General features: G+C 43.5%; 2 protein-coding genes across 2 annotated transcripts in view; both read left to right on the top strand.

Annotated features, from left to right (window-relative positions):
* MEGF9 (multiple EGF like domains 9) overlaps positions 1-11,730 on the top strand; it is a 56,729-nt gene extending 44,999 nt beyond the window's left edge. The window contains exons 5-7 of the mRNA XM_074846241.1: positions 1,409-1,552; positions 2,422-2,694; positions 6,674-11,730. Coding sequence (XP_074702342.1) covers positions 1,409-1,552; positions 2,422-2,694; positions 6,674-7,128 — 872 coding nt within the window. The 3' untranslated portion in view covers positions 7,129-11,730. The remainder of the gene's footprint in view (positions 1-1,408; positions 1,553-2,421; positions 2,695-6,673) is intronic.
* A 3,364-nt stretch (positions 11,731-15,094) lies between these two features.
* Positions 15,095-26,988, top strand: part of CDK5RAP2 (CDK5 regulatory subunit associated protein 2) — an 85,292-nt gene continuing 73,398 nt past the window's right edge. The window contains 7 exon segments of the mRNA XM_074845868.1: positions 15,095-15,163; positions 15,166-15,401; positions 15,578-15,639; positions 17,407-17,474; positions 22,024-22,134; positions 23,449-23,525; positions 24,868-24,991. Of these exon segments, the coding sequence (XP_074701969.1) occupies positions 15,113-15,163; positions 15,166-15,401; positions 15,578-15,639; positions 17,407-17,474; positions 22,024-22,134; positions 23,449-23,525; positions 24,868-24,991 (729 nt within the window). The 5' untranslated portion in view covers positions 15,095-15,112.

Here is a 26,988-nt window from a genome sequence, read left to right as displayed (position 1 = left end):
GGTTTTGCTACTGAAGAAACCGAGCCCAGCAGATCATTTTGCCCTCTAACCCTGACACCTCTCCCGCAAAAACCACTGGCTCGTGTCTGACAAGCTGTTGGGTGAAGAGCAAACAGTGTGTGGGAGCTGACGCCAAGCAAGTGTCCTTAGTCATCGGGGTGCTGCCAGCCCCACCGCGCGCGTGAATCAGCCGCTTCCCAAAAGCAGCAGCTGCCAGGGTTTGCTTCCTGTCCTCGGCACGAGGGGCGGCTGCGAGGGCGCGCGGGGCTTGCTCGGGGATGCTCGGCTGCAGAGTCATCGCTCTGGAAAGAGTAGGAGCCGTGCAGCGTGTGGAGCTCGCAAGGGAGCCAAACTGTTCCAATATTAATAAGAAAATCTGCTGTGTTTTTTTTAACAGCCAGCATTAACCTAATTCAGGATTTTTTCTGTGGTTAATGTTGATATGAGACTTTTCCATGCCCCCGCAGCACTGCTGGATTAGCTCAGTGAATCTCCTGTCTGTGCTTATATATGCAGTTAATAAACTGCTCTGTGCTGCCCTGGTTTGTCAGAAGGTGGCTGTTGCCTTTTCAGAGCCTTGTACATGGGATTTAATCATATAAGCTTCCCTCAGGTCACTGCCACCTCCACGAGGAGCCTGCTGAGTTACAGGGTGTTCTTGTTGATGGATGGGCTTTTGATAGAGGCTGCGTTTTTATAACTAGGGAGATTTTTCTTTCTCTGGTCACAATAGTATCAGAATGCAATTTAGAGGGCCATTAAGACGTAGCCTCTGTTAAGACACAGCACGCTGATTTTTTGATTCAGGGGCTAACCCAGAAAGGGGAGGTGGCTCACATGAACCCCCAGTCCCCTCTGTTTCTCCGGGAAGATCAGGAATTGCTGCTGCCTTGTGCCTGTGCCACTGCCCCCACGCTGGTGGGATGGAGCCATCTGCCCCCAGAGCAGGACGGTGGCACTTCCTTACCCCTGACCACCAACTCTGGTGCAGGAAGAGGCTGCACACAAGAAAGGGCAAAGGCATAGACTGGAGGGACCCCTCGTGGGAGTGGGGGATTTTGAAGCATCAAGATCCTGGCTCACTGGCACAGATGCAAACTGAAACCCCTTTCCTGGAGGACCGTTTAATATTGATAGCATGTGTTTACCTGCACTGACCTTTTAAAGTGATGAGCTGTGGGCCTCTCTGCTGGGGCTACCTACTTTTTCACATTATTTGTGTGTGTGTGGAGGGGGGGGACGATCATCAGAAGGTCATGAGAGGCCAGGAGCGTGTTTTGGCCGGAGGGTATCCAAAATCACCTGTGAGCTCTGATAATTGAGAGTGCTCCACGCAGATTCTTGCTCCAAATGTTCTGCTCCAGTTCCTGCTGCTGAACGGCTGCTTGTGCTCCTGTCCCTTCCCCAGGCACCTGCCTGCACTGCCAGGAGAACACCGAGGGAAACCACTGTGAGCTCTGCAAGGAGGGTTTCTACAGGAGTGCCCACCCTGCCCACGCCTGCCATCGCTGCCCGTGCTCCACCGTGGCATCGACCGGCACCTGCCAAATACGTAAGGCTTTCGTTTTGGTCTAATTCCTCAGATAATGAATGTAGCTCTTTTCAATTAAATTGCCACTCAGAGTGCATCAGCCTACCGAGGCGTTTTATAGCCTGTGAATCTCCTATCTGTGGGAACCGGGGCACCTTGCTGGAAGTGGCGTCTGCCACAGTGCCTCCCTGGGGCTTGTGTTGTCTCTTGTGAGAGCATCTGTGCAGTGGAGGGCATCAGAAGTGCTTCGCTACAGGCTGCAGCCTGCTCTGAAGAACCTGTGGAGTTTTTCAGAGAGAAACTGCTGAGCTTGTGGCAGCCAGGAGAGGTACAGGAGATGCCCAGCTGTGCCATGTAGCCATCCGCACCTCTGTGAGCACTCTTCTGAACACCTCCATGGGACTCCAAGCAGACATTCCCCAATCTTCCTGCTCTATTTTCATGTAACTGAGAGAAGTCATAGCAGCAATAAACATACGTAAAACTTTTTTGGATACTTCCTAAATCAGTTTTGCAATCAAGCCATCTCAGGCATTGTATGGGCCAAAAAGTTCTTGCAGATTGCTAGCATCCCCGATATGGTTCCAGCTGTTTTCTGAAATTGGCTGTTTGAGATGGAAATGTTCAAGAGTAATAATCTATTTGCTTAGCAACGTGCTGAGCGTGCTCTGTGATGCTGGTACAAGGCATCAGAAACCCCCAAAGGTGTTTTTTTTTCCCTAGGAGCAGAGAAAATATTCAAAATTTTTATTTTCAGATTCAAATTTGAGATTGTTCAATACTCAGTGGCTGCTGATTTTTGTCATAGTGACTTGTGGTCAGGTCCCACAGAACAAATCCCACAGCAGGTGTTTCTCTGCAATACCTGGTTTGCTTTCTGTATTCTTTAGAGCCTGGCGAAACTGCCCCAAGGTGTGACAAATGCAAAACGGGGTACACTGGTCTGAACTGCAACCAGTGCGACAACGGCTACTACAACTCCGACAGCATCTGCGTAAGGTGTAAATGCAACGGGAACGTGGACCCAGCGCAGTCCCCCAGCGTGTGCAGGCCGGAGAGCGGGGAGTGCATCGGCTGCCTGTACCACACCGCCGGGTTCCACTGCGAGGAGTGTGAGGATGGCTACGTCCGAGACCCCGAGGGGACCAACTGCACCAAGAAAGGTAAAACAGGCTCCTCAATCAGTGTCGAAGCTTGCTGTGCAGCTCAGGTGGGCACAGGCTGCCTGAAGGCAGGGGAGGGAATAGTGTTAATTGCTCAGATTGGTTTAGATTCATCTGGCCTGTTGGTGCAGGGAAGGAAGACAGACCTTTATAACACATTGGTGGCTACTGGCCTTGAAATGTGGGTTTTAGAGTTAGCTCTGCAACCACCCTGATTTCGAGACTGTGGCAGGCACCTCTAGTGAACAAGCTGGAAAACAAAAACTATTTGCAGTGTATTTAAATGTAGGTTTTCAGATTTCCATTGCCTGATATACTTGAACTCTTAGTGCCCAGCGAGTTGTCCTTATTGACTAGTCCATTCAATAGCACTGTATAGTTCCTTAGAAAGGGTGTTTGTAATAGATTTTGTCACTCCTCAGACTCTGCAAACAATAAATATTTGGACCAAGTTTAGGTGTTCTTTTTTTTTTTTTTCTTTCTAAATGGGGAAGCCAAAGCTCAGAGAGGTGAGATCCAAACTTGCACGGCAAGTCAGTGGAAGGATTTACTGGTACCTGCTCTGGGGTTCTCTTATCAGTCTTCAGTCCCCATCTGAGACACTGCATGTAGCATCTCAGATCCAGACTAGCTCTGGTACTTAGAGAGGCTACTAGGCAGCAGGAGGACTTGTAGTAAAATGAGAGAAAATGGTTCTTAAGTTGCTTCTTCAGCGGTTATCAGGAGATTGGTCCACAAGGTGGATCTCCAGCTCCGTGCATGAAAACATGACCAGTGTTATGTATTAGATAAGAGAACCCAGAGTTCAGGAAAGCATCTGGGCCCAAATTCATCCTTGTCGCCAACAGAGATTTAATTCAGATCTTCCATTAGGAGCTAATGTGGTTTTCACTCCCATGCTGCTCTCTGGAGGTGTAATCACAGAGTCCTTCTCTGCACGGGAGATGATCAATACAAAAAAGTTGAATGCTCATTAGCTGTAACTGTGCCGTTACAGGGCTGGAAACGGCACTTTTGCATCAGGTCATCCATTATCTCCCCCTGCACAGCTCTGCCTTTGTGCAAAGAGCTACATGACCTTGCTCCATTAAAATCTATATGTATGGCTTTGCTTGTATACTTGCAGTTTTCACCATTATGTTTTATTTTAATGGCATTGTTGTAGCCAATTCCCGATGTGGGGAAAGACTGTCCCCTTTCAAAGGGACTGGGACATGCTCTTCTATCTTTCCTGTTTCCTTGACACTTGTTTTTTCCCTTTTTTTATTAAGCAATTAAAAAGGCGTACAGTTTATTTCCAGTTTCTTACACACAATTTGCCTAAAAATTGATATGCTGAGGTACTCTGCATTAACTAGTTTTAGGTTAAGGCTTTCATAAACCGCTAGTGCATCTGAGTGCCCTGGTTTTGAATGGCTTCTAGAGTGAAATCATCAATCAGACTCTATTTAAGTGGTCACGGTTGAAATAAGACAGCGTGTTTTGTACAGCCTGGGCAAAGCTAAACCCAACCTTGAGTATCCACAGGGGCTGTTCAGAGCCTTAAACCTGACCAGGATTTTGATGCTTTCAAGGCTGATGGAGAGCCTATTCAGAGGACATGTGGGATGACCAAAGTCAGGGTTTTCGACCCCTGGGTGGATGGTGTTCCTGCTGCGACGGTGAGGCACAGCAGCAAGGACTTAGTGATGCAGCGTGGCACTGTGCCACCCAGCCGAGCATCGCAGCCTTCTCCGAGAGCTGGCGCGTGGGCTGCTGGCGCGGCCCCGGCTCCTGCTGGTGCTCATTCATTGCAGGAGGTAGCAGAAGCTTTGCAGAGACTGCATTTCCATCAGGCAGCTGGATATGACACATCAGAGCTGCCAAAGCGGCCCATTGACTGAACAGCTGCCGCTCTCAAGGAGCTGCTTCAGGACATCTGGAGGGCTGGCACGGCCCTGGGGAGCGGAAACAGGCATCGCCGTGCCACAGCCCAAAAGCCATGATCCACGGATTGTCAGAGCATGGCACTGTTTCGCCGTGACGTTACCATCAGTTCCAGGAAATGTTTTCACCCATGTCCCCCTTGCCAGCACTTAGCTGATGCTGACTCACAAATAAAGCCCAGAAAAGTCCTGTTTCCTTGCTGGTGAATCAGCCATTGTCTCTGTTCTGTTTTTTTCTAATTATAGCTCCTGGCAGGGTTTGCCAAGAATTGAGTGTTGATGAAGGAATTTGGAAAGGATGACTGAATTCCTCATGCCCTTCTCCCAGAGCTGTATCCAGAAACCTCTTGTTCCTGTCATTTTGCTTCCTACTGCAAAATTCTGCCTGTTATCCCACAGAGAAATGTTTCCTGGCATTCAGCATCCTGAGTATCCTTATCAACCTAAGGCAGGACCTGCAGAGAGAATAGAGGAGCTGCTGCAGGGAGGGACTCTGAGCACGAGTCTAAATTAGGTGTGTGATGGCCCCTTCAGAGGAGTTTTTCTTCATTGCCTGAACTGGGAATGTGACAGCCCAAAGTTAACTCGTGGGAGTTCCCCTGAGGGCCCATGGCAGGAGACGCGCTGAATATTTCCAGCTCCTGTTGCCATTGGAGATGCAACTTAGTGCAAAATTAGTCCTTCGGAAGTGACTCTCCTCCTCAGTCATAATTAGTAGACATTCTCTTCAGGAGAGCTGGATCAATACAGCACAGCACCATCAGCTGTAATTGCTGCAGCTGTGAGTGGGTTTAAAATGAAGTTGCATTTCTGATAGCAGAAGGAGAAATGGAAGAGAGTGGGAAAGAGGGTGCAGAGAGTCCTGTGGAGCAATAGGTGAAGAGAACATTTGGGTTGATCGAGGTTCAGCTTCTGTAGGGTTCCTGCTGCCTGGACTTGAGAATCTAAACTGTCAGGTTATTCCTGTGAAGAAAATGGTTTATTACTTAGATTTGGGAGCCTAATACTCAGGCTCTATGGTGCTTTCTGAGGCCTGTAGCTTAACTGGTTTGAAGAAGGAGTAATGAATTTGCATCCCACTTATGAGGGATCTCCAGTGTTAACTTCTCGGTGACTCCTAGGCGCGGGAAGGGAGTTATTCCACGTCTGCTGGAAGCATGGCAGGTTCTTGGCTATTTTGTGCCTGAGAACAGGCTGCAGAGGAGACGGAGCTTGTGGCACGGTCTGATAGTTCCCATGTTCCTGTCCTTCATGTGCGGACATACGCCAGCCACTGAAACCAAAACGGGATCCAAACTGGCTTCTGCTGTGTTCAAAAGCTTCATAAGAACATCCGCAGTCTTTTTTTTTGTTGTGATTTGGCTCCCTTCTGCTTCTGGTTATACAGAGTGGGGGTGTCCGTGAGTTTTATGTTATGACTTCATCATTCAAAAGCAGAACTGGGATTATTTTGCCCTTTTGTGTAAAGCAATGTAAATATTGAAACCTGTTGCTAAACACTGTGACAGCTCATGGTTCATTTTTTCGATTTTGATCATCTTCCACAGGTAAGGCAGAAATAATAATAATGTGAACAAAATCCTACATCTAGTGTACTGTGAAAGCTTTAAGCTCCTGGAGTCGCTGTGTCCTGATGGTGCAGTCCATGTAGACAACAAGCAAAACTCAGCCTTTGTTAGGTTCAAAGTCCAAACTCTTGCTGAGCTTGGTAGGGCCCCATTTTCATGGGCTGAATATGAGCTGGACTGGGTGGCTTGCTTCTATCATGAACTCATGTATCTAACACTGAATCTTGGCTACTGCACCTATCCATCCATCACCAGATTTTTTTATAGGAATGCTGCAGTCAATAAGCACTTAGCACACAGAATTATTTATAAATAGCAAACCCAACCCTGGCTAACCGTTTTTGTAAACTGTTTTGAAAAAATACTAGCTTTAACAGCATAGACTTAATTGCCATAATAACTGTGAAAAAAATGTCAGATCTCTTATGTTTGTGTTTGATTCCATCTTAGCATATTTTTATTGATTGTTTTTTATTTGTTTTGTAGAAGCCACTCTTGGCCCAGAAACAAGGGAGTTTACAACTTCTGCTCCAAATGCCAGCAAGGCAACATCATTTTCAACAGCAGTGATAAACAGTACCTTGTCACCAACAACCATACAGACTATATTTCCTTTAAGTTCCTCTGACAATAGTACCTCTGCTTTTGCAGATGTTTCATGGACTCAGTTTAACATAATTATTTTGACAGTTATCATCATTGTTGTGGTCCTACTAATGGGCTTTGTGGGTGCTGTCTACATGTACCGTGAGTATCAAAACAGAAAACTTAACGCTCCTTTTTGGACCATTGAACTCAAAGAGGACAACATCAGTTTTAGCAGCTACCATGACAGCATACCCAACGCTGATGTTTCGGGGCTGTTGGAAGACGATGGGAACGAAGTCGCACCGAATGGACAGCTAACGCTGACGACTCCCATGCATAATTATAAAGCTTAGAAGACGTGATCCAGCTATTCCAAAGTTGGCTTAAAAAAGTTACGGGGCTTGTTGAAGGGGTATCAGGATCTGTGCCAAGGCTCCACGCAGAGGAATTTGCTCTTCAGATACTCTTATGCTGGGCATGCTGTAGCTTGCAGGTGAACAGAAAAAAGTGTAGTACATCCGAGTTTCAGGTAATATGGTGAAATGCATCCAGTGTCCTGTTGTCCATAAAGATCCATAGAATTCACTGTTAAGGACTTGATTATGCTGATCTGGAAATATTTTTTTTTTTAATGAAGAGGTTGTGGGGTGGAGAATGCAGTACCCCATGATTAATCAGAAGCTACTTGATTTCCAACCAACCTAACTGATGTCTGCATCCTTTAGTTTGAAAAGTAGCTCATGAATTAACAGTGGGTTTTCAGGAGATAGACCTTTGTAAAGGCTTCATATTAGTTCCTGATACAAATTTGTTTGAAAAGGAGGACAAAAAAAGGGAAATAATTGTTGACTGTACTACCAAAAGGCAAGTAGAGGAGTGAGTTGCACACTTGAAAAAAGTCACCATTATCAGTTTCCACTAAGCAAGAAAACAGGAAAATAAATTCATTAAAACATTGGACTTAGGGAAAAGACTAAGCTTTTCCCTTTCTGAGTATTTATACAGGGTGATGATGCTATTAACACATAGCAATCCATTTTTTTTTTCTAGAAGGAGTTAATGAACTTGTATAGTTTCTGTGCAAGGGAAGACGACAAGACATCTCAGGGTTGCCGTGTAAAAATAAAAGCTAGGCTTAATACCCTACCCTGATAGAAATGGTGTGTTCTGTATATAAAATGTAATATATCTTCTTGGAATTGTATTTGTAATTATTTGTAAAAAAGACAACCAACCAACCAAAAAAACCCCAACAACAAAACCATGAGCCCCTCTCCAACCTCCCCTATTCCCCAAGTCATATTTTATCATCTAGATTTTAATTGTACAGCGGTTAGTGGCGTTGTTTAAAAAGAAAAAAAATGAGGATTGTTTAAAATACTGTAAATTAGATGGCAATATTGTTGGAGCTGGGACTCTGGCAAACACCGACTGCTTAAAGCTTTTCTTCTAGTGTCATTGAATAATGTTCTTTTTTAGAGAAAATGTGAGTGCTCCCTACTTGCATCTGTCAAATTTTCCATTTCTTTAAATAGAGAGTGAATACCAGTGTCGCCATGACTAGGCCCTAGTAGGTGTCAAAAAGTCGGATGTACCATTCTGTTACTTGCTTTTAAATCTTTATACAAAACACAAATACACTGTCATGAATGCATTGAGAGCCTGATCTCGATGGCCGAGTTTTTCCGAAGCGGCTGCTCATCATGTGAGTGGATCTCGCTGCCTTCTCCCCCGTGCTGTGATATGGTGATGGGGGGGACGTGCCAGGGGGCTGAGTGCAGCCTCCTGGCCTCTTGAAGGGCAAAAGCAAAAATCTCCTGGATTTGGGTGGAAATGGCTTTCAGCCGAAGAGTCGCAGGAGCCAATCTGTGCTTCTAAGCTTAGAAGCTAAAAGTGCATGGATGCTTTCAGGAAATTTTATGTAGCACAAGGTGGTGGTGGGGAATCATCTGTCAAAAAAACCTACAGGGGACTTTAGGTTTTACAGATTCCCCTGATTTTTGTGGGAGGCTGACAGACTGTTAGCAGAGGGATAACAACTTAATGGGCAGCACAGCACGGGGAGGCTGCAGCATGGAGCTCCTCGCTTGGTACCTGCAGTGTGCCTCGAGGCAGGCACCGTGCCCTCCCTGTGCCGGGGAGCTGCCAGGTCTGACCCGTGAAAATCAATACCATTACATTTAAGCAGGGCTTGAAACACATATTTCACCTAACTCATGACCAACCTCAGAACTAAAGCTGCATTGCTGTGCGTGTTGGTGCTTTGCAAGCGATTGATGCTGAGGATAAATGAAGTACCTGCTAAAGGTCAGCAGGAGCTGACTGATGCATCCTCAGAGCCAGGCAAAAGGAAATATTTCTCAAGATGAGAAATGGTAGGAAGAATGTGGTGATTATTTATTTGCTTTCTGGTGCTGCATGGAGGCTTTTCTTATCATTGGAGACTGGGGAGGGGGGGAATAGGTGCTTTAAACACATGCACAAAGATGCCATTTCTGCCTCAAAAACTTGCTGCCTGATTTAAAGATGGGGCATGGCAAGTAAGAAGGAAAATGCCTGAGGATGACCAAGGGAAACCAGCCACGGCAGAATGCAGAATTGCACGTAGGCCTGAGCTGATGGAGAGCTCCTGTTGCCTGCTATGGGCCTGCGTGAGGCCCCGTAGTTTAGGTAATAAATTTGGCTGATGTCATTCAGAGCAATGTTACTTTTAGTTATAAAACGGGGGAGGACTGGAGGAGAAAATCTGGATGTTGCTAATCCTTGAGTTACTCATCAAACTTTTAAAGAGCAGAGTGGTGACAAAATAGAAAGTTTGCTAAAAATTGTAACTATTTAGCAGTGCTGATTTAGCGATACACTTGCACTTGGTCACTTCATAGGGTGGGGAAAGGTAATTTAGGAAGTGTTAGCTTCTGGGACTAATGCTAGCAGGCAAAGTGAAGGACAGATTGTTCACTTTAATGTTTCCAAAATATTTTAGGAGATCTTTTAATCTTTGCCACAAAACACCTCTTCCGCAAATCTTTGTATGACTGTAGGCTACTGTGTAACAGGAATAGGCTTTGATTTTTCTCTTGCTGTACAAATAATGACTGTCTGCAAAACCAGGGCGTGAGTTCAGATGCTGAACCCTCCTAGTCCGCAGCACAGGAGGTGTTTGCATCTGCACTGCTTCTGACCTCCAAATTGCTCTAAATGCCTCGGGTTTGAAAAGAGGAGGAGGTCAGGATGCCTTACAGTCAGTCTGCAAAGGAGAGCAGACCAGCTATGCTGTTGTCCGTGGGTCGCACATCGGGATGAAGGGATCTGGATGGCCCCCACAGATGTGATGTGAAGCTTGGCTGGGCAGAGGGGACCAGGCTGCCCGGGTTTGGACAGCAGAGGAAAGTGCAGGATGTTCTTCAGCAAGGAAGTGGCACTGGGACAATGCTTGTCAGGTGGCAGAATGACTCGGCAGGAAAATACCAGCCATCTCCAGCCAACCAGGCCTTTGGCACAGAGGAACAACCTTTATAAAAGGAGGTCGATGCCTCAGCAAAGAAAGAATAAACAGCTTCATGTCTGACTTTAGTGATGCGAGATTAGGTCCTCCTTGCACTCTCCATCAATCATGCGGCTGTCCCCTGGGCACCACAGGAGGTGAGGAAGAAGCTGAGCTAGTTATATGTCAAATCGCCTTAGGCTGGCCCTGTAATTTGAGGGGGTGCAGAGCTCAAACATCTGTGCCAGGGTACTAAAGGCCACCAGGACCACTGACCTGCCATGTGTTATAACTTGTCATGAAGCTTCCCAGATGCTGAGGTTTGCCCTAGGCCACGTTGGGGTATGGGTAGCTAAACCAGACATGGACTTACAGGGCTGCATTGAGGCCCAGCTGGGAAGCTGGCAAGACAAGGGCGGGGGGCATCTAGGTGACTTCTAGGGCTGATGTGGCAATACAGATACCTGTAGCATTCCTGAAGGGCCACCATGCATCACCTTCTAACTGGGCGTGCTGCTGTGTGGCTGCCATGGAGAAAGGCAGCCGATGGCGTGGTACGGTAGCTGCAGAGCAGAGAGAAGGTACGACAAGGCAGGCGAGGGCTGGGTGAATTTGGGAAGCCAGCTCTCAAGGCACGATCCTCAAGGTCGTGAGGGCCCTGTGGAGCCAGCTGGTCTGGATGGGGTGAGTTCAGTTCCACAGTCAAGTAACTGAAAGCAAGAGGATATAATGGAGCAGATAAAGGGCAAAAAGCAATGATGTGTCAAAGGTATGGGGCAGCCTGGATGGCTCGCAACTTAGGAGAGCATTTGGTGAGCACAGAGTGCAACAGACGTGCAAAAAAGTGGTTGGGTTAATGTGAATGATGATCTTGAATCTTATGAACCACTGTAGCTAGAAATAACTGCATGGAGTGCGAGCCCTGGGGAGCTGTCAGGAGATGTCATCCATTGGAACAATAATTCCCTTGGACCGGGCTGAGCAAACTTAGCACGCTGGAAGCCATTTCTGAAAGAGGAGGGGATGTATTCAGCATCCTTCAGGTACTCTGGGCCAGTTAACTGCTGCTATACGGCATCTTTAACTCAAATGTTACTTGCAATGTAAATGTGGCAGAAAGTTTGCACAGTCTCCTTTAAATAAAGGATATAAGATTGAATCCTAAAAATACATTTCTCTTTAAAGTGAAGTTTAAAAATGAGCTCCCACAGGACTCTGCTCTTCATGTGTCAGAGGGAAGGATTAAAATAAGAAAAATGTGGGCCTTAAAAGTTGTACTTGCTCCCAACTGAAACCCATCAGTCTTACTACACATCCAAATAAGGAGTCTCCTAAGCATATGCTATGCTTACAAATGCATTTCTAAAAAAAAAAAAAAAAAGTGTATGATTTGAATATATGTCAGAATTTATACAGAAGAATGTTATTTAAAATGAATAAAAATAAATGTATATAATTTGTATCTATGCCACTTGGATTTTTGCATTTGTTTTTTGTTCATTAAAGTTCAGCAGGAGTCTTTTCACTGATAGCAACTGGAGCTGGATTGAAACCTAAAGGGTTGAATCTGATTCTCATCCCAGTAGTGACATTTGTTCCAAGAGAATTATTCCTTCATTATACCCCTGTATGTGAGATGAGAACTATGGCACAAAAATGTTTTTTAACATCAGATATTCATAAGTACAGTTGACATTCTGTGTCAGATAATCCATCTAAAAAATGAGCCCCATGATCTCTTGTGTCTCCTTATTAACCATTCCAGCTTTCAGCTACTTTCATTAACATGTTTGGTGGCCAGACAGTCAATGTGTATTTCCGCAGTATTGTCTGTAATATTCACATGGATATATTTTGTCAGAGATGTATGCAGTCATTAAAAATGAAACCTACAGAGCAAAGCTAGAAATTGGAAAAGGATATTGTATCAGATTTTTCTTCATGACCACAATGGGTCTTTCAAAGGAAATTTATATTTTCAGATACTCTGAAATCCACATCTGCAGTGTCAATAGTTTTGAACAATTCTGATAGTCTCTGCAAAAGGACCTATGGAAAACTTGCATTTTTTTTTCACTTGTCGGTGTTAGGAAATTGATTTTTTTGGCGCAGAAGCAAATACAAATGCTAAAGGCTAGTCTTTTTTGCTGAATGTTATGTCTAACTCTTTGGCCCTTGTTAAGTAAAGAACTTGAGGAGATGTTAAGTCAGCATCAATTAAGCGAGCGCTTGAAACTTAAGCGTTTGTTCAAATGTTTAACTGAGCCAGAGCTATACAAGGACCACACTGGTGAAATTCTTGAGTTTCTTGAGACCTGATTTGCATTAGCAGAACAGTTTGATTGTGTATGACTTAGCTTTGGAGGAATTTTGCTCTGAACTGTAACAGGAGGAGACATAACTGAATGCTCAACCTGGTTCCCAGAGCAGGGACTTGAGAACAGGGCGGCAAGGGGGACCCGTGCTCAGCTGACGGTGACATCCGTCCTCCTCGTGCCACCATCGCACTTCAGACCCAGCACACCGAGCAGCTGCTTTCATCCTGCTCCCTGGGAGTTTGTGGTCAACTCAGCCATGCCGCTACACTCACCATAAGTATTTCTTTTCCCAGACTCCCTTTAGTACTTTGTTTCTGAGGTGGTAAGGATCTCGGGCTGCCTTGTAAAGTAGGAAAGTGTCATTCCAATATGGTTTCGTAGTACAAGGATTTAGCATAATCTCCCCAAATGTTAAGATAAGGTTAAACAACATTAAACAGATTATCAGAATGCAAGTTGTTAACTGCTCCTAAACAATACGTTTCCCAGCCCTTTCTGCCCTTTGCAGGTTCTTGGTGCTGCTGCAGACTTTAAAACATTGGGCAGTGCAGCAACCCAGGGAAATTTTCCTTCATGTCAGTCTGTATATACATGTATATATCTACATGACTTTGTCCATCAGATAACCATTTCATGAAGTGATAAACTTAACAAGGCGGGCCCTGCTGATTTCCTTTTGAAAGATAGTATGTTGGGACATAAACCATGGCTCTGCAGACACAGAGGTGCCGTGCCAGCCCATAGCACGCAAGCAGTGAATGATTTGTGCTGTACTTGTGGCTGATGGATGCTGATTTAATGGCATGCATCAAATATGTAATGCCTTACTGTAACCTTAAACAAGAGCAAATTGGTATCATCCTTTCAGTATGTGGATTCATTCATTTTATGAAGATCTGCTCTGTAAACAAGTGAAGCCACGTTTCAGACTGTCTGATCAGATCTTGGTGCCATGTGGCAGACCTGATTTTGCAAACTTAACTTCAGCTTGGCAGAAAGTGAGGCCATTGCAAAAGGGGACCCAGTCACATAAGGTGACAAATGTCTCTCAAGGGCCATGGAGGAGTTGAAGGGACCAAACATCTCTTAGGGTCATCAGACCCCAAATGCAAAGCATGAGTCATGTTCAGTTGGATAGGAGGTGAGATTAAGAATTTAGTCGTGCTAAGTAGTGCCTGACATTTCCTGGCAGTCTGAGCACGAACAGCTGCTCCATCGTGCACTTGTACACATAAAACTGAAAGACAGGAGCCAGGATGGGAAGCCCACCATGACCATAGACATGGCTGCAATGGCCACTACCACCATTCTAGGGCATTTTACAGGCTTACAACTTTCATCTGTTCTGAACAGGAAGCAGAGGTGGTGCAGGTACACGGAGAAAATGGAGCTAAGAGGGTACCGTGACAATCTGGAATAATAAAACCACAAAATAAACATGGGCCATGGTCAGCCCTTATCTGTGGCCTATTTCCTGGTCAGGTAAGAATCCCCTTGAGACAGCAAGCAAGTGAAACCTGACACACTCAGTACCGAAGAGGAAACCAAATCTAACGCTTAAGCCCATGGTTACTCCTGCGGGTGAGAGCCAGGCAAGTGTCTTGCTGGAACGGAGCTTCCTCACGTTACAGGTAATGCTGAGTGTAAGTCTTAGTACGATGTGCCGGTTGAGGTTGTAAATATTGCAGTAAAGTATTTCAATCCTACTCACAGGTTTCCAGTAATGAATTAAAAAAGTGGGTGAAGAGCGTGAGAAGCACGGCAGGGTTTGGAGCTCCACCTGCTCCCAGTGCCATCAGGCCAGGCCAGGCCCTCCTCTGTGCTCACCCGCAGGGACAGCGGTGCCTGGGAGGGGAAGCAGTGACAGTATTTAATTCATTTTAACATTTCCAACTGCCGATGTTCTGAAATGTTCAGCATCATTGCATTTTCTCCCCAAAAAAGCCGGAGAGCTGCAACACTTAGATGGTTTCAAAATCAGCCTGTTACAATGCAGGACGGATTCTGACAGCAGCTGGCTTCCTGGATTTTCACCTCTGCCAGTTACAAAGAATAGTGACCAGAATTTGAAACTAACGCGTAATTATTTCTCTTTCCAAGCCTGATGGCAGCGTGGCGCCGCGGAGGACATGGAAACAATCAGCTCCAGCGGCTCTGCCAGGCCTGGCTGGAGCCCGGGGTCCCGGCGCACCCCAGCAAAAGCCTCTTCCAAATGTGTGTTTCTTGGAGCAGGGCCCGAAGGCACCGAGGCGAGGCGGGGGCCGCTCCTCCTCGCCGCCGACCGGCCCCGCTCGCAGCCCCGTCCCCCGCCCCGGCCGGGCCCTTCAGGCGCCTCTCCATAGACTCCACAGGCGCGCTCAGCTTGCCCTCAGCAAAGATGGCAGCTGCGCGTCGCCTATCTTCCTTTGATAAAAGATGGCGGCTGGCGGACGTCGCCGTTGCTTCCCTCACTCAAGATGGCGCCCGACAGCTTTCTCCCCCTGTGCCCAGCTGGGAGTGCCCACCATACCCCGCCCCACTCTGCCCTCAGCCAACATGGCGCCTACTCCCCCAACTTCAGCCACCGCCCAGAGCAAACATGGCGGCTCCCCTTCAGTTTCCATTGTGCCCGCCTTGTACGCTCTTCCGCTGTGGCTTCAGCGGCTTCACCTCCGCCGGCGCAAAGATGGCGGAAGCGATTGCGGCCGTTTGAATTCCAGCGAAGCCGCCAAAGCCGCGCACAAAGGAGCCGGAGCTCTGGCCGCTGGCGGGACCCGCGGCCCGGCGCCGCTATGGACTCGCTGCCGGGGGAAGACCTGACGCTGCCGGTGGCGTTTGAGGGCAGGTAGGCGGGCGGGGCCGTTGGGCGGGGGCTGGCCCCACCGTGGGCGCTGGGCTGAGGGGCCCGCCGTCCCCCTCCCCGCGGGTGCATGTGGGGCGGCTGGACCCGCCGCCCCCCTCCCCCCCCGCCCCTTTCTCCCGGGCTTTCGGCTCCTCAGCGCTGTCCTCCTCTTTCCTCAGCGTCTCCCAGCTGCCAGACGTCTCCCGCGGGGACCCCCGGCCCGGCGCGGCCGGCGGCGAAGGTAAGGCCGGATAGCGAGCGGGAGCCCCCCGGTGCGGTGCGGGGAGGCGCGGTCAGGCCCCTGCGGCCCCGGCAGCCCGGCACGGCGACTCCCCGCCCGGCTCGGGGGGGCCCGGCCCCTCACCGCGCCGTCCCGGCTGGCGGCGGAGCCCCGCCCGCCTCTGCCGGGGGCTCGGCGCTTCGTGCGGCTCTCGAACCTGAGGAAAAAACTTGGTACCTGAGGAAAAAAAGGCAGAAAATGTCTTTAAGTGATGCAGCTCTGTGTAAGTTATGTCTTTTTAAAACGCCGGCAGCTGCTGCAATTACTACTGTCTGCTACGTTGCCTGTGGTCATTATGGCTCCGAGTCTTATATAAGATGATCAGCGGTTTTGTGGAGCATGTACTTAAGATACGTAGAATATCCAGCAAGGCAATACTACAGTTTCATATTCTGGTTATTTTTGGGGAAGTTGTATGCTGCGTATCATCAGGTTTTCCAGTTCAGCTATTCAGTTACTTCCTGCCTGAAGACCTGGTCTGGACTCAGTATCTTAGCTTTTAATTATTTGTGCATTAAGACGCCTTCCTATCTAGTTCCTGTTGAACAGAAGCTGCAGCCCAGTATGTTTTTCTCTATGATGATCATGTAACTATGTTAATCTTCAGGTGTGAGAAACTTGCTTGAAACACTTATTTTAAAGTAAAATGGCTGAATAGCACTATTTTGAAACCTTCTGTGTTATTAACTGTTCTGTGTTCCACTCTGTAAATTTGGGGTGTGTTTTTGATTTTTCTTTATGCACGCATCTATCCAGCAGCATAACTTGGCTGAGTTCGTTGTACTGATGACGTAGGTAGTTAACTAAGACAAATTAGATGGTTTAACAAGAAGATCTGTTTGCTCATGAAAGGAAGCAAATATGAGAAACATACCCATGCCACAAAATAATGTTACTGTGTTCTGCATGTGCTCTAGGAAAGTTGTCTTGTGAAATGAATTAGAGTGTCAAGGTTTGAAAACCACTGGCTGGCATTCTTTGGGTTATTTTCAAGACTGCTCTACATAGTTGCGTAACAATTTTGGAAGTACTTTAAATGAAATATTTTCTTTTAGTTAATGTGAGAGTTAGTTTAGTTAGTCTGAGTCCTCAGCTACCTCTTCTTTCTATTTAAGATGATGTGCTATATGTTTTATGCAGTCTTGTTATTCTGATTAAGAGTTTACTCTCACAGATTTGAGTGGAAAAAAGTTATGCAGCCCTGTTAAATGTGGCTGTTACAGAATGTGTGTCCAAACTGAAGCTTAAGTACGTGTAGATTCAGGAGGGATTACATTTTAGGAACATAGATACTGGCCATTTCCTCTGTCCGTGGTTTCCCTGAGTGTAAGGTGGAGGCCTGTCCCATGACCGCTGAGGTACTGGAAGATTTTAACTGCTTTTCAATAGTTTAGTAGGACTTAATTCTAATACGGGAGTCCTCGATATTTGCTCTGAGGACTTATTCTTGAAAGTGCACCTTGCAGAGCTTCATTTCAGTCTACATCTTGGTTTAAACAGATGGTACAGGAATTTGGGAGCTTAAGTGATAGACAACTTACTGTGATCAGAAAGAAATCTAGATACTAACTACTTAGTAGCACTAACACGTAATGTAAACAAGGGGCCAAAAAATGCCCCTTGTACTTTTATTATGTTTAGATTAGCATATGCCTTTGCTGTTTCCAGATTGAAGCCTAGCTTAGAGATTCTGCTGTCTGAACGTGTTCTGTCTTCTTAAATGTCTAGTGTTACCAGATGTGGCAGAAGATACAGTCTCACCAACTAGAGCTCGGACCATGAAGGACTATGAAAATGTAAGCAGATTTTTAATATAAGACTTGGTGACAGATTTATGGCCACGGTATTTCTAACATGCTGGCTAAAGTGTTGACCCTCTGGGTCAGGTTCTTCCTTGTGTCAATCAACACAGATCTGTTGAAGTGTGACCAGCTGGCTATCTGTGCTTTGAACCTCCATTTCTTAAGTATTGCTGTTAAAAACAGAGGCAAAAATTTGTGGTTGAGACTAGCCAACTTCTGCTCTTAAGTTATGAAACAAAAATTGGCACCCTCTGCTCAAAAGTTCATGCAATCACCAGAAAACATAAGAACTTGATTTGCAAGTCTGCAGTTGATTTATTTCAGGGAAACACCAAGTTTATTTTCTTTTAGACTAATAGAGGATTTGGCTTTTTAATTAATTGACTGCTGTATAATACCTTTTACCTTTATAATTATGTATGAGTGTGCTTGGAATACTTTTGTTGTAAAGGTCTAGTATCATTGTGACAATTCTGTAGATAAAGCTGGTTTTGGCATGTACTAGAATGTAAAGGAAAACATTAGATTTGTTTTTTTTTTAATATATTAATTGTATTGGTTATTTAAATTGAAGAAGCCAATAGTTTATAACTGCTGAATGATGATTTGGTTGGGGTTGCAGGAGAACTTCCCTGTAAAAAGTTCTAAATTGTTTAACTCAAGTGCTTATGGTTGTGTGAAGAAACTGTAGAGGGGAAGGCAATCAAAAATCTCCGAGGTGATTGCTACAGATAAAGGCTGTGGCATGTCATCTTCAGGATGTGTTCAAGTGTCCGCAGTTCTTAGGGTGCTTCTGTAACTGCTGTTACCTTTTGTAGCATTGTTATGTTTGAAATGAGTGTTTCTTCTAAACTTTTTCAGTTTCTTGTGGCCTTATATCCCTCTGAGGAGCAAGCTATGCTCTTTGCTCAGAATTTAAAGCTTGTTTTGGAAAGCCTTGGTGAAGGATGTTTTTTACAGTCTGTATCTATTTCACTTTCTCTTTTGCTTTTGTGTATTGATGGGGTAGAAAGACACTGCCCTGGCATTAGTATGCGCTGAAAATCTTTTACTGTGATACGTGCCAAAGACCTCAGTCTAGAATATACATTCTGCAAGTGGTTTATTATCTGCAGTGTTTGTTTGCACAGGGGAAAAGTTGTAGAAGGGAGGGAAAAATCTGTTTGCTCTGTGTGATGTAGAGGAGAAAGGGTCTCCCCACAGATCTCTGGCTTCCTGGTACGTACAGACCCCTTATGTTAAACTCAGCTGTAAAACTTACATAGGGTCTTATGGATGCCAACAGTATAATGAAGCTCAAAAATCCATTCAAGTAAAGGAAGAAGAATCCATTAAACACAGAGATATTTCTATAACTTCTGGTTTTGAGTCTTTAAGATTGCTGGTAGCTGGAAGGCTAGACTTAAGAAGGGGAGTGTTTACTTTCCTCATCCTTTTACTATTCACCAAGCATTCGGTTGTAGCCATGTTTAGGTGCACTTTTGGACTGACATCGTAAGGCTGTTCTTAGCCCACTTGGAAAAAAAAAATCTAAATTAGCAGGTAAAGTTCCTGATATGTCCTGCTTGGAGATGGGTTGTACATATATATATTACTGCATGAGTTTGCTGATCTTTGAGGCTATGTTATTTATAGAGGATATGAGGAAGTAATAAAAAGAGTGGGTTCCTTGCCTTGCAGCTCAGAGAGAACAGGATGGATCTAGTGACTCCTGAACAGGCTAAAGGGTAGATCCATGTAGGAAAGGTCCATTTATGTTTAGACGTGGAGAAGATGCTGAGCTAGATAATATTAGAGGTGTAGATTTTTTTTTTTTAGTATTTACGGTGTGTCCTACTTTCTTGCAATATGGGGAGGAACCACCTTGTGATAGAAAATGTGATTATGTGGGCAAAGTGGAAGGCATCTCTAATTGAGAACCTTGTTAGGATTTATTAGATGTTCGTGAATAGAAAGTGTGATTGGTATCAAGTTAGGGAACTAAGTAATAATATTTGTGTGTTTTTTCTTGTCTCCCCAAACTCACTTAGAGTTTTGCTGTCTTGTAAAATGGCCTCTGCTGGCAAAAACTGTGCTGCGCTGTGAAACCACAGCGTCTGCTGACAGATGCCATTTTGCATAAAAGTGGCTCTATGACTTGGAAAGGAGCTAAACCAAGCTCAGCAAGTGGTATTTGCTACCATGCTGTTCGTGGTGTGGAATATTCTGTGTAGAGTGTGTTGCATTGTCCTGGTTTCTCAAGAAGTGTGTGCTGTTTCTCTTTTTTCATTCCTTTTTTAAATACAGAAATCAAAATGCGTAAAGGAATTAAGACCAAGTCTTTAAATGTGTAAGTCGAGAGGATTGCCATTAAAATCTCTCTGCAGTGTGAACTTGTTCACATTTTACGTGTTGTCTTTTATTAAGCTATAACTTTTTAATTGTAGTCTGCCTGAATTAACTTTCCTCTGAGAAACTGAATGTCAGAGACAACATTTGTTTCACTTCTTGGTTTATGATTGTGTAGTCTGTTTTGCTTGCCTTTTGAAAATAGTACCCTTAAGCTCTTTGGTTTAATTCTATTGCCACTGAAATACATGTGAGTAGAATTAAGGTATGCTGAGTTCTTTTGAAATTGTTTTTTCATTTTGACTCAGACATATTGAATGGGTGAAGACTAACTAGAAGTTCAACTGATACAATTTCAGTGTCTTTGGCCCTTGAACTTTTTCTGAATGAATAAACAGAGACTAACTGTTAGGAATGATCTACTGACAGCTTAAAAAAACACCAAACAACCCCCAAACCAAACCAAACGCTTTAAGGCCTGCTCTCACCAGTTGAACATTGAACTGAATTTGCCAGCAAGACATGCAGGATCTAGCACAGCCTTGCTTTGTTTCAGAAATCTTTAATTTCTTTGCTTACTCTGAATAAGGATTTTGGTTTTGAGCCATATTCTGCATTGGGCTCTGACTTGAACTACGAAGTTGCATTGTTTTCATGCTTACATCTGTTTGAATGTTCCAAAATAGTCATTCCAGTTACTCAAGATATACCCTGTGATACTTATGAGGTATCATGCTTTAAGCCATTACTTGCATAGTTCAAGTTTATATCTACTACTATTCGCAATCATCCAATTGGAATTGTAGGGAAACAAAGATAAAGTTAAATATATGTATTGCTACTGCTTCTAAAGACAGGCTTCTTCAGGATGTGTGAATGGACCACAGAGTTTATGTAGTCAAGCGTATTTTAGTTGCTTAGATGATATTTACTTGTGTGAATAATGACAAGGCATCTTGCTGAGCAGAGATTATTAAACTGAAGAATTGTTTGCAGATGCAAGTTCTGAGTGCAGCTACAGAAAATAATCTTGGGTTTCACAAGCCAGATATTTTAAGAATTGTATAGCTAATAATTTTTACAAGTGGTACTATACTGTTCTGGAAAAGCCTACATAAATATTTTATTAGCAGCTCTGTAACATATTAGATTTCCTTTTGCAGAAAGCAGATGGCAGGGGACGCAAGTCTTATTTGGATGAAAGTTTTATGCTTAGTCTCCTAAAAAAAATTTAGAGGGAGACTCCTTTCATTAATGAAGCCATCAACTATGTTACTGCTTCTATGGGGAAGGTTGAAAATCATAAGCAATTTTTTCCCAGAGAATTGCGCTATGAAATATGGCATGGGATAAAGGTTTTATTGGTGTTCGATTGGGCCCCCGTGCTTTGCGTGCTTGTGCTTTCCTTCCCATGAATAAGGCTATCATCCCAAGCTTTTGCTAAGAAAATACTTCTGTTTCAACATGACATCTTGTATTTTGTTCAAGTTCTATAAAATAGAGGAAAGAACTACTTAATGTTTTTAGATTTTAAAAAACTCTTGGATTCTTTTTGTGTAGAGTCAATGTTTTAGTACTTAAGGAATATTCTAAAGAGCGCTGTCTGCACAACAGCATGTATTATATATTTTTAAACAATACTATTTTGTAATTGTTATTTGCTTAAGTGCTAGTGTTTCAGAGTTTTGCATGGCTAAAAATAACCACAAGCTAAATGATAACATCTTATAAACACACACACAAAGTTTGTGTGTATGCCAGTGTGCCTACATATCTTAAGAACTGAAGAACAAATCCCAACACATTCAGAGGGGGTAGGCTGGAGTGGGATTTCTTCTTGTTTGGGTGAGGCATGGAGATGGGGAAAAAAAAATGTTATGGCTGGGATGGTGGGAGAAAAATATGTTCTGTGATAGGTGCTGATGCTGTAGAAGATAGAACCATGTTGAAGGGCTTGGAGTATTTGCAGCTCCCTGGGTGACACTGTCTTGGAGGGAAGGATGTTTCATTTTGACTTGGCTGTCATGCCATTTGAAAATATGTATGTGTGTGTGTATATCACCCACACATATGTATATGTTTAACTATGTCCAGTGGGTTGAATTCTAATCTTGCACTGTGGAGAGCAAAACCAAATGATAGTAGTTTTCACTCTTTATTTTACTTGGTTTGAAAAACATGACATAATTTGCTCATTTTCTTTCTTATTTCACAGCAAATCACTGATCTGAAAAAAGAGAACTTCAACCTGAAGCTTCGTATATACTTTCTGGAGGAGCGAATGCAGCAGAAGTTTGATGGTCCCACTGAAGAAATATACAAAATCGTATGCGTCTAGAATAATTTAATAGAACTGTATATCTTCTTGAAGAGTTTGTTTTGTGGGGATGTTACCTGTTTTACTTAACTTTTGAGTCTTTTTTGTTGTTGGAAATTTTGGTATGATAACTTTATTTAAGTCTGGCCTAATCCTTTTTGGTAATAACTAAATTAAAACTACCATTATAAGTGGTTATGAATCTTTGGTAGCTGTCCTACTGAAATCATATGGGGAATAGAAGAAGCAGCATGCTTCTCCTGAATTTGGTATGTAGTTTTTCTGCTTTCTACTATTGGGCAGTTCATTTCACCCCTCTGTTCTTTCCTGGGTTTATCAGATGTCAGTACAGCTACTTGGAGGTTGTTTGGGCTGTCCAGCTCAAAGCTGCTTCCTCTGAAGCACGTAGATAAAGTTGTGTTAGGGTTGTGTATAGCTTCTAGTTTTATTGCTCTAAATTGAAAGAATGTGTATTTGTACAGAATTCAGGAAATCTGTTTGATTCCTGTGTCAGTTTGTAGACGAAACTGGTATCTTTATAAGTTGTAGGAAGGATTTGAGTTGGGTAGTCTGCCTTGCATCCTTGTTATTTTGCATTTGCAGATGATAGGAAGCATTTCTTATGCCTTTTGGTGGCACCTGTGTTCTAGAAGGGAAAACAAGTAATTTTGGTAATGCAGATGCTTGCATCAGTTCTCTTTTCTGAAATAGGATAGAAATTTAAGTCTCTGTTGATGCTTGTCACAGCAGTTAAGTACATAAATTTATGTTTAGCTAGGTCATGGTTTCAACTGAATATTGCTGATTGGTCTTCTGTCCTGGTCTTCTACACTGGTGTCTTTCTTGTAATTGCTAATTTGTTGAAATGGTATCTGTCAACTTGCAGACCAAGTAGTTCTTTGTACTTAGAGTAGTTTTCCCAGGCTATGACAAAATAATTTAAAGATTATTAAATGCTTCAATAGTTGATACAATCAGGTCTCTAAAAGAAAAGGAAATATCTCGTAGATAAATTAAAACTGTGCATGGAAGCCCTAGAAACTCCCAAGCTGATCTGCAGTACTCCCCATTATAGTAGTTGAGTGTGTGTGTAGGGGGTTTGTGTTGCTTGAATATGGTAGTTCTAAAAGCTTTTTGAGATTTCTGAAAGTCTAGAACTTTGCAAAATACGTCCTTTAAAACCTAAAATGTCTCTATGCTATTCTTAGCCCAATGATACTTTATATTTGTTGGTCTAGGCAAAAAGTATCTACACATTGGCAATAACTTTTGGGTAGGGTGACCTCTGAATTCTCTCCAGACACTTTCATTCTTTTGTCCTAGAACATTGAGCTGAAAGTTGAGATAGAAAGTCTGAAGCGTGATCTGCAAGAGAGAGAGAAACTACTTATCAAAGCCTCGTAAGTACCCGTGTATTTCTTGATGTCTGTTACTTAGGATTTCCAAGATTTTGCTTCTCTTCATTTTACTCCTAATGTTTTAGGAATATAAGGATACCAAAGTAGTATTTTAAGGGCACTTATCAAGAAATTGCTTCATTCATTACAGAAATTACATGTGTGAATTCTTAAATGCACAGTGATGTTAATGTAGTTATACTGGATGGTGCGACTTTGATATTATCCTTCATTCTACTGTGTTTTTCGGGTAAATAAATGACTTCCTAGTTGTGAATGGCTTAGCATTCCTATTGTAGACTTTATGCTAAGAACTTAGTTGTCTTAACAGGTGAAGAGGTGGCCTTTTTTTACAGCACTGGATTGAGAAGATATTACACAAACCACTTCTCAGTAAGGCTGAGAAAGCAGTTCAGAACTAATCTAGAATGAATCTTGTGGGTTTTAATGATATAAAAATGAATACATTTAAAATGTCTGCTTTTCTGTTAGGACCTCTTTTCTAAATAAGTATTATTTAAAAATAATGTAGTGCTACCTTGTCTTATGGTGTGGGCAAGGTGGAATATGCCTTGGGGAGTGAATAGGGCTGACAGTCTGTTAAACTGCTTCCTTCTAGATGCCTGGTTCAAAACTAATCCAGGCTGGCAGTGACTGGCAGCTACTGACTGCCACATGGGCCTCAGTCTCAATGGAATTTTCTTTGTGTGCCCTACCTCCCATGGCATTGAATTGTCACCGGTTGGTCTTTTTCAGTAGTTCAGAGGGGCCTAGTTTCAAGTAGATCCTGAGGACCAGGTTAATTTGTTTGGTCTCTCCAGGTAACTGTCAAAGGGTATTGCTGGACTTTGAATGGAACCTTGCACAAGTTCATAATAAGAAGCAAAATTCAGGGGGAAATCATAAACAAATGATCATCCTTTGTTTAGTAAGGAAACACTAGCTGTTCTTTTCTTACAAGGTATTAACAATTACTGAAAAGGCAGTTGGAGAGACCTCAGCAGCTACGTATCTTCAGTTTATTCCAGTGCTGCTTGCTGTAGAAAATACATTACAAAAGGCTTGATACTTTTGGAAGCTTTAAAAATGTGAAGGAAATATTACACTTTTCCATTATACATACCAAGTGCTTGCTTATCCACTGTGACAAGGCTCATGTGTGGAACTCCCGGACTATACCGCCAAAACTGCTATATAGTGAGTAGATGTTTGTATTTAACCTTTAAGGGCAGGTACAGATAAAGTGGAAGGCACTTGCTTGTGCATAATCTATCAGCCACTTGCACTTTGAATGTTTTCCACTCTGATATGCAATGGGATTTCTGTCTATATTATGGTCTTTCAGTAAGGCAGTTGAAAGCTTGGCCCAGGGTGGTGATGCTGAAATACAGCGTGTGAAAGAAGAGGCACAAAAGAAGATGCAAGAAATGGAAGAAATCCTGACTAGCCGAATAAACTTTCTGGAAGTGGTGAGTGGCCAAAGGAATAGTTAGAAATAGTGAGATATCAGTGCTGTTTTTGTTCTGTCGTCTGAGATTTGATACTGTGATCTATCTGTGTTTTTGAAATTGTTTCAGCTTGCCTGGAAAAATAGTCAGTGTGGAACAAGGAAAAAATAAAAGGAAAAAAACAATGAAAGGGAGCAATATGAGGATAGCAGTTCTTCAGGAAATTTGTACCTGTTGGTGGTATTTAGGTACATTCAGCACAAACCTTTGATTCCTTAATCCCAGTGTGAGGAGGCTACATTTTCAGAACTGCAATCTCTATTTAGAGGAAGAGGGGCTGGATTTTGAACACTTCTACCGATAAGGTCTCAGCTTTGTAAATAGCTGGAACCACTCTGTAAGCACTCCTGTAATTTCCCATCTTTATAGGGGACGGCAGTATTGCAGTATCAGTCTGAGATTCTGTAGCTTTGTACGTCTCCCCTCTTGTGTGCTCGTTACAGGCTGAGAGGGGCCGCCTACTTATGGCAGCTTCTGGCTGGGTGAACTAGCATTCTGCCTGCATGCCTTACACCCTGTTGTTAGGTTGACCTTTATCTGCCAAATATTGTTGGCTTCTGCTGTCACTATCACCTTTTTGCATAACATTCTCTTGTTCCACAGAGTTATTCTTAACAATGTCTTTTTTTTTATTCCTTGCTGTCTGTGGTTGAGACAGTTTATTCCTATATTTATTGTTGAGCCATTGCTGGTATCTTTACAAGGGAATTGCTTCATGGTTTCCTCATTTTGTAGTGTAAAGGCAAAAAGAATATTTATTTCTATGAATAACATGCTTCCTCAGAAGAAGAAGTTCAGTTTCTTGTAAAGAACAAATTTGGTAGTGAGTGGTCTGTGGTGGAAATGTTTGTGTCAAGTTCTAGAAATACATAAGCTCATGATTGTTTTGCATCATGATATACACTTGTCTGGAGGTGTGGGATTTTGTGTTTGTGAGGGGGATGGATGTCTGGTGCTCTTTCTGTAAGTAAACAGAAATAGAATAGCAAATAGAACAGTAAATACAAGTGGGTATATTCCAGTATTTGCTTTCCCATCCCTAAAGACTGAATTGGTCATGGAAGGTATTGGTAGCCATCTCCTGATGGTATTTTCTATCAGGATGATTTGACACTATTCCTAAAGCAGTGAGCTCCTTCAGGGAGGAGGAGCAGGGGGGAATCTCCATGACCTTTTTTTCAGTTTAGTGGAATTGGGATTTCTCAAAGCATTCTTCATGCTTTGAATAGGTAGAAAAGTTCCTAAACTACTTACTCTGTACCAAAACAGCCAGTCAGACTGGTGTTTCCCAGATCTGGCAGGTAGATGGGCAAATATTCTAATTCCATGGTGGTACAGTATTTTCTGTAGCCTGAATATAGTGTTGGCCTCTGACATTAATTTTGTTTATGAATGTAAACACTGCAGAGTAGTATTAGTCACTTGTTTAGGTAGCACCATATAATTACATAGATCCAGATAATGCTAACAGAGATCAATTTCCTTCAGAGTTTTTGATTTAAAGATGGATGCTGACAGAACAGCTTTTCAGGAGAGGGCTTGAGTGGTGAAGTCAAGTGGTGAAGGATCTTTTCCTCATCCTCCCCCAAAGAGTTAGTCTTTTTAGTATAGGCTTGAAAAAGAAGGGAGAATTACTTGTTAGGCTACAGTGGGGCTTTTATTTCATAGAAAGCAAAATTCAGTGAGCACAGCAGGGAAGCTTACAATTAAAAATGAAGACCTGAAACAAATTTTATGTAGTGTATGACAAGTATGTTCTATTGGTGTTCCGCATTTCCATGAGTTGGGTCACCTAGAGGAAGTTGACTGGAATCTCTGGGTGTCACCTCTTGTTTCCACTGCTGTTCAAGAGAAAAATGTCTGGTTCATACTTTATCAATTCTTGCAAAATATAAATGATGTTGGGAAGAGTTCCTGTTAGCTACAGTGAGCCTGTGAATATTTATTTTATCTCTGGT

Source organism: Strix aluco, chromosome 20 (assembly GCF_031877795.1).
Source record: "Strix aluco isolate bStrAlu1 chromosome 20, bStrAlu1.hap1, whole genome shotgun sequence".
Classification (NCBI taxonomy): Eukaryota; Metazoa; Chordata; class Aves; order Strigiformes; family Strigidae; genus Strix; species Strix aluco.
This window is presented reverse-complemented; position numbering and strand designations above follow the sequence as displayed.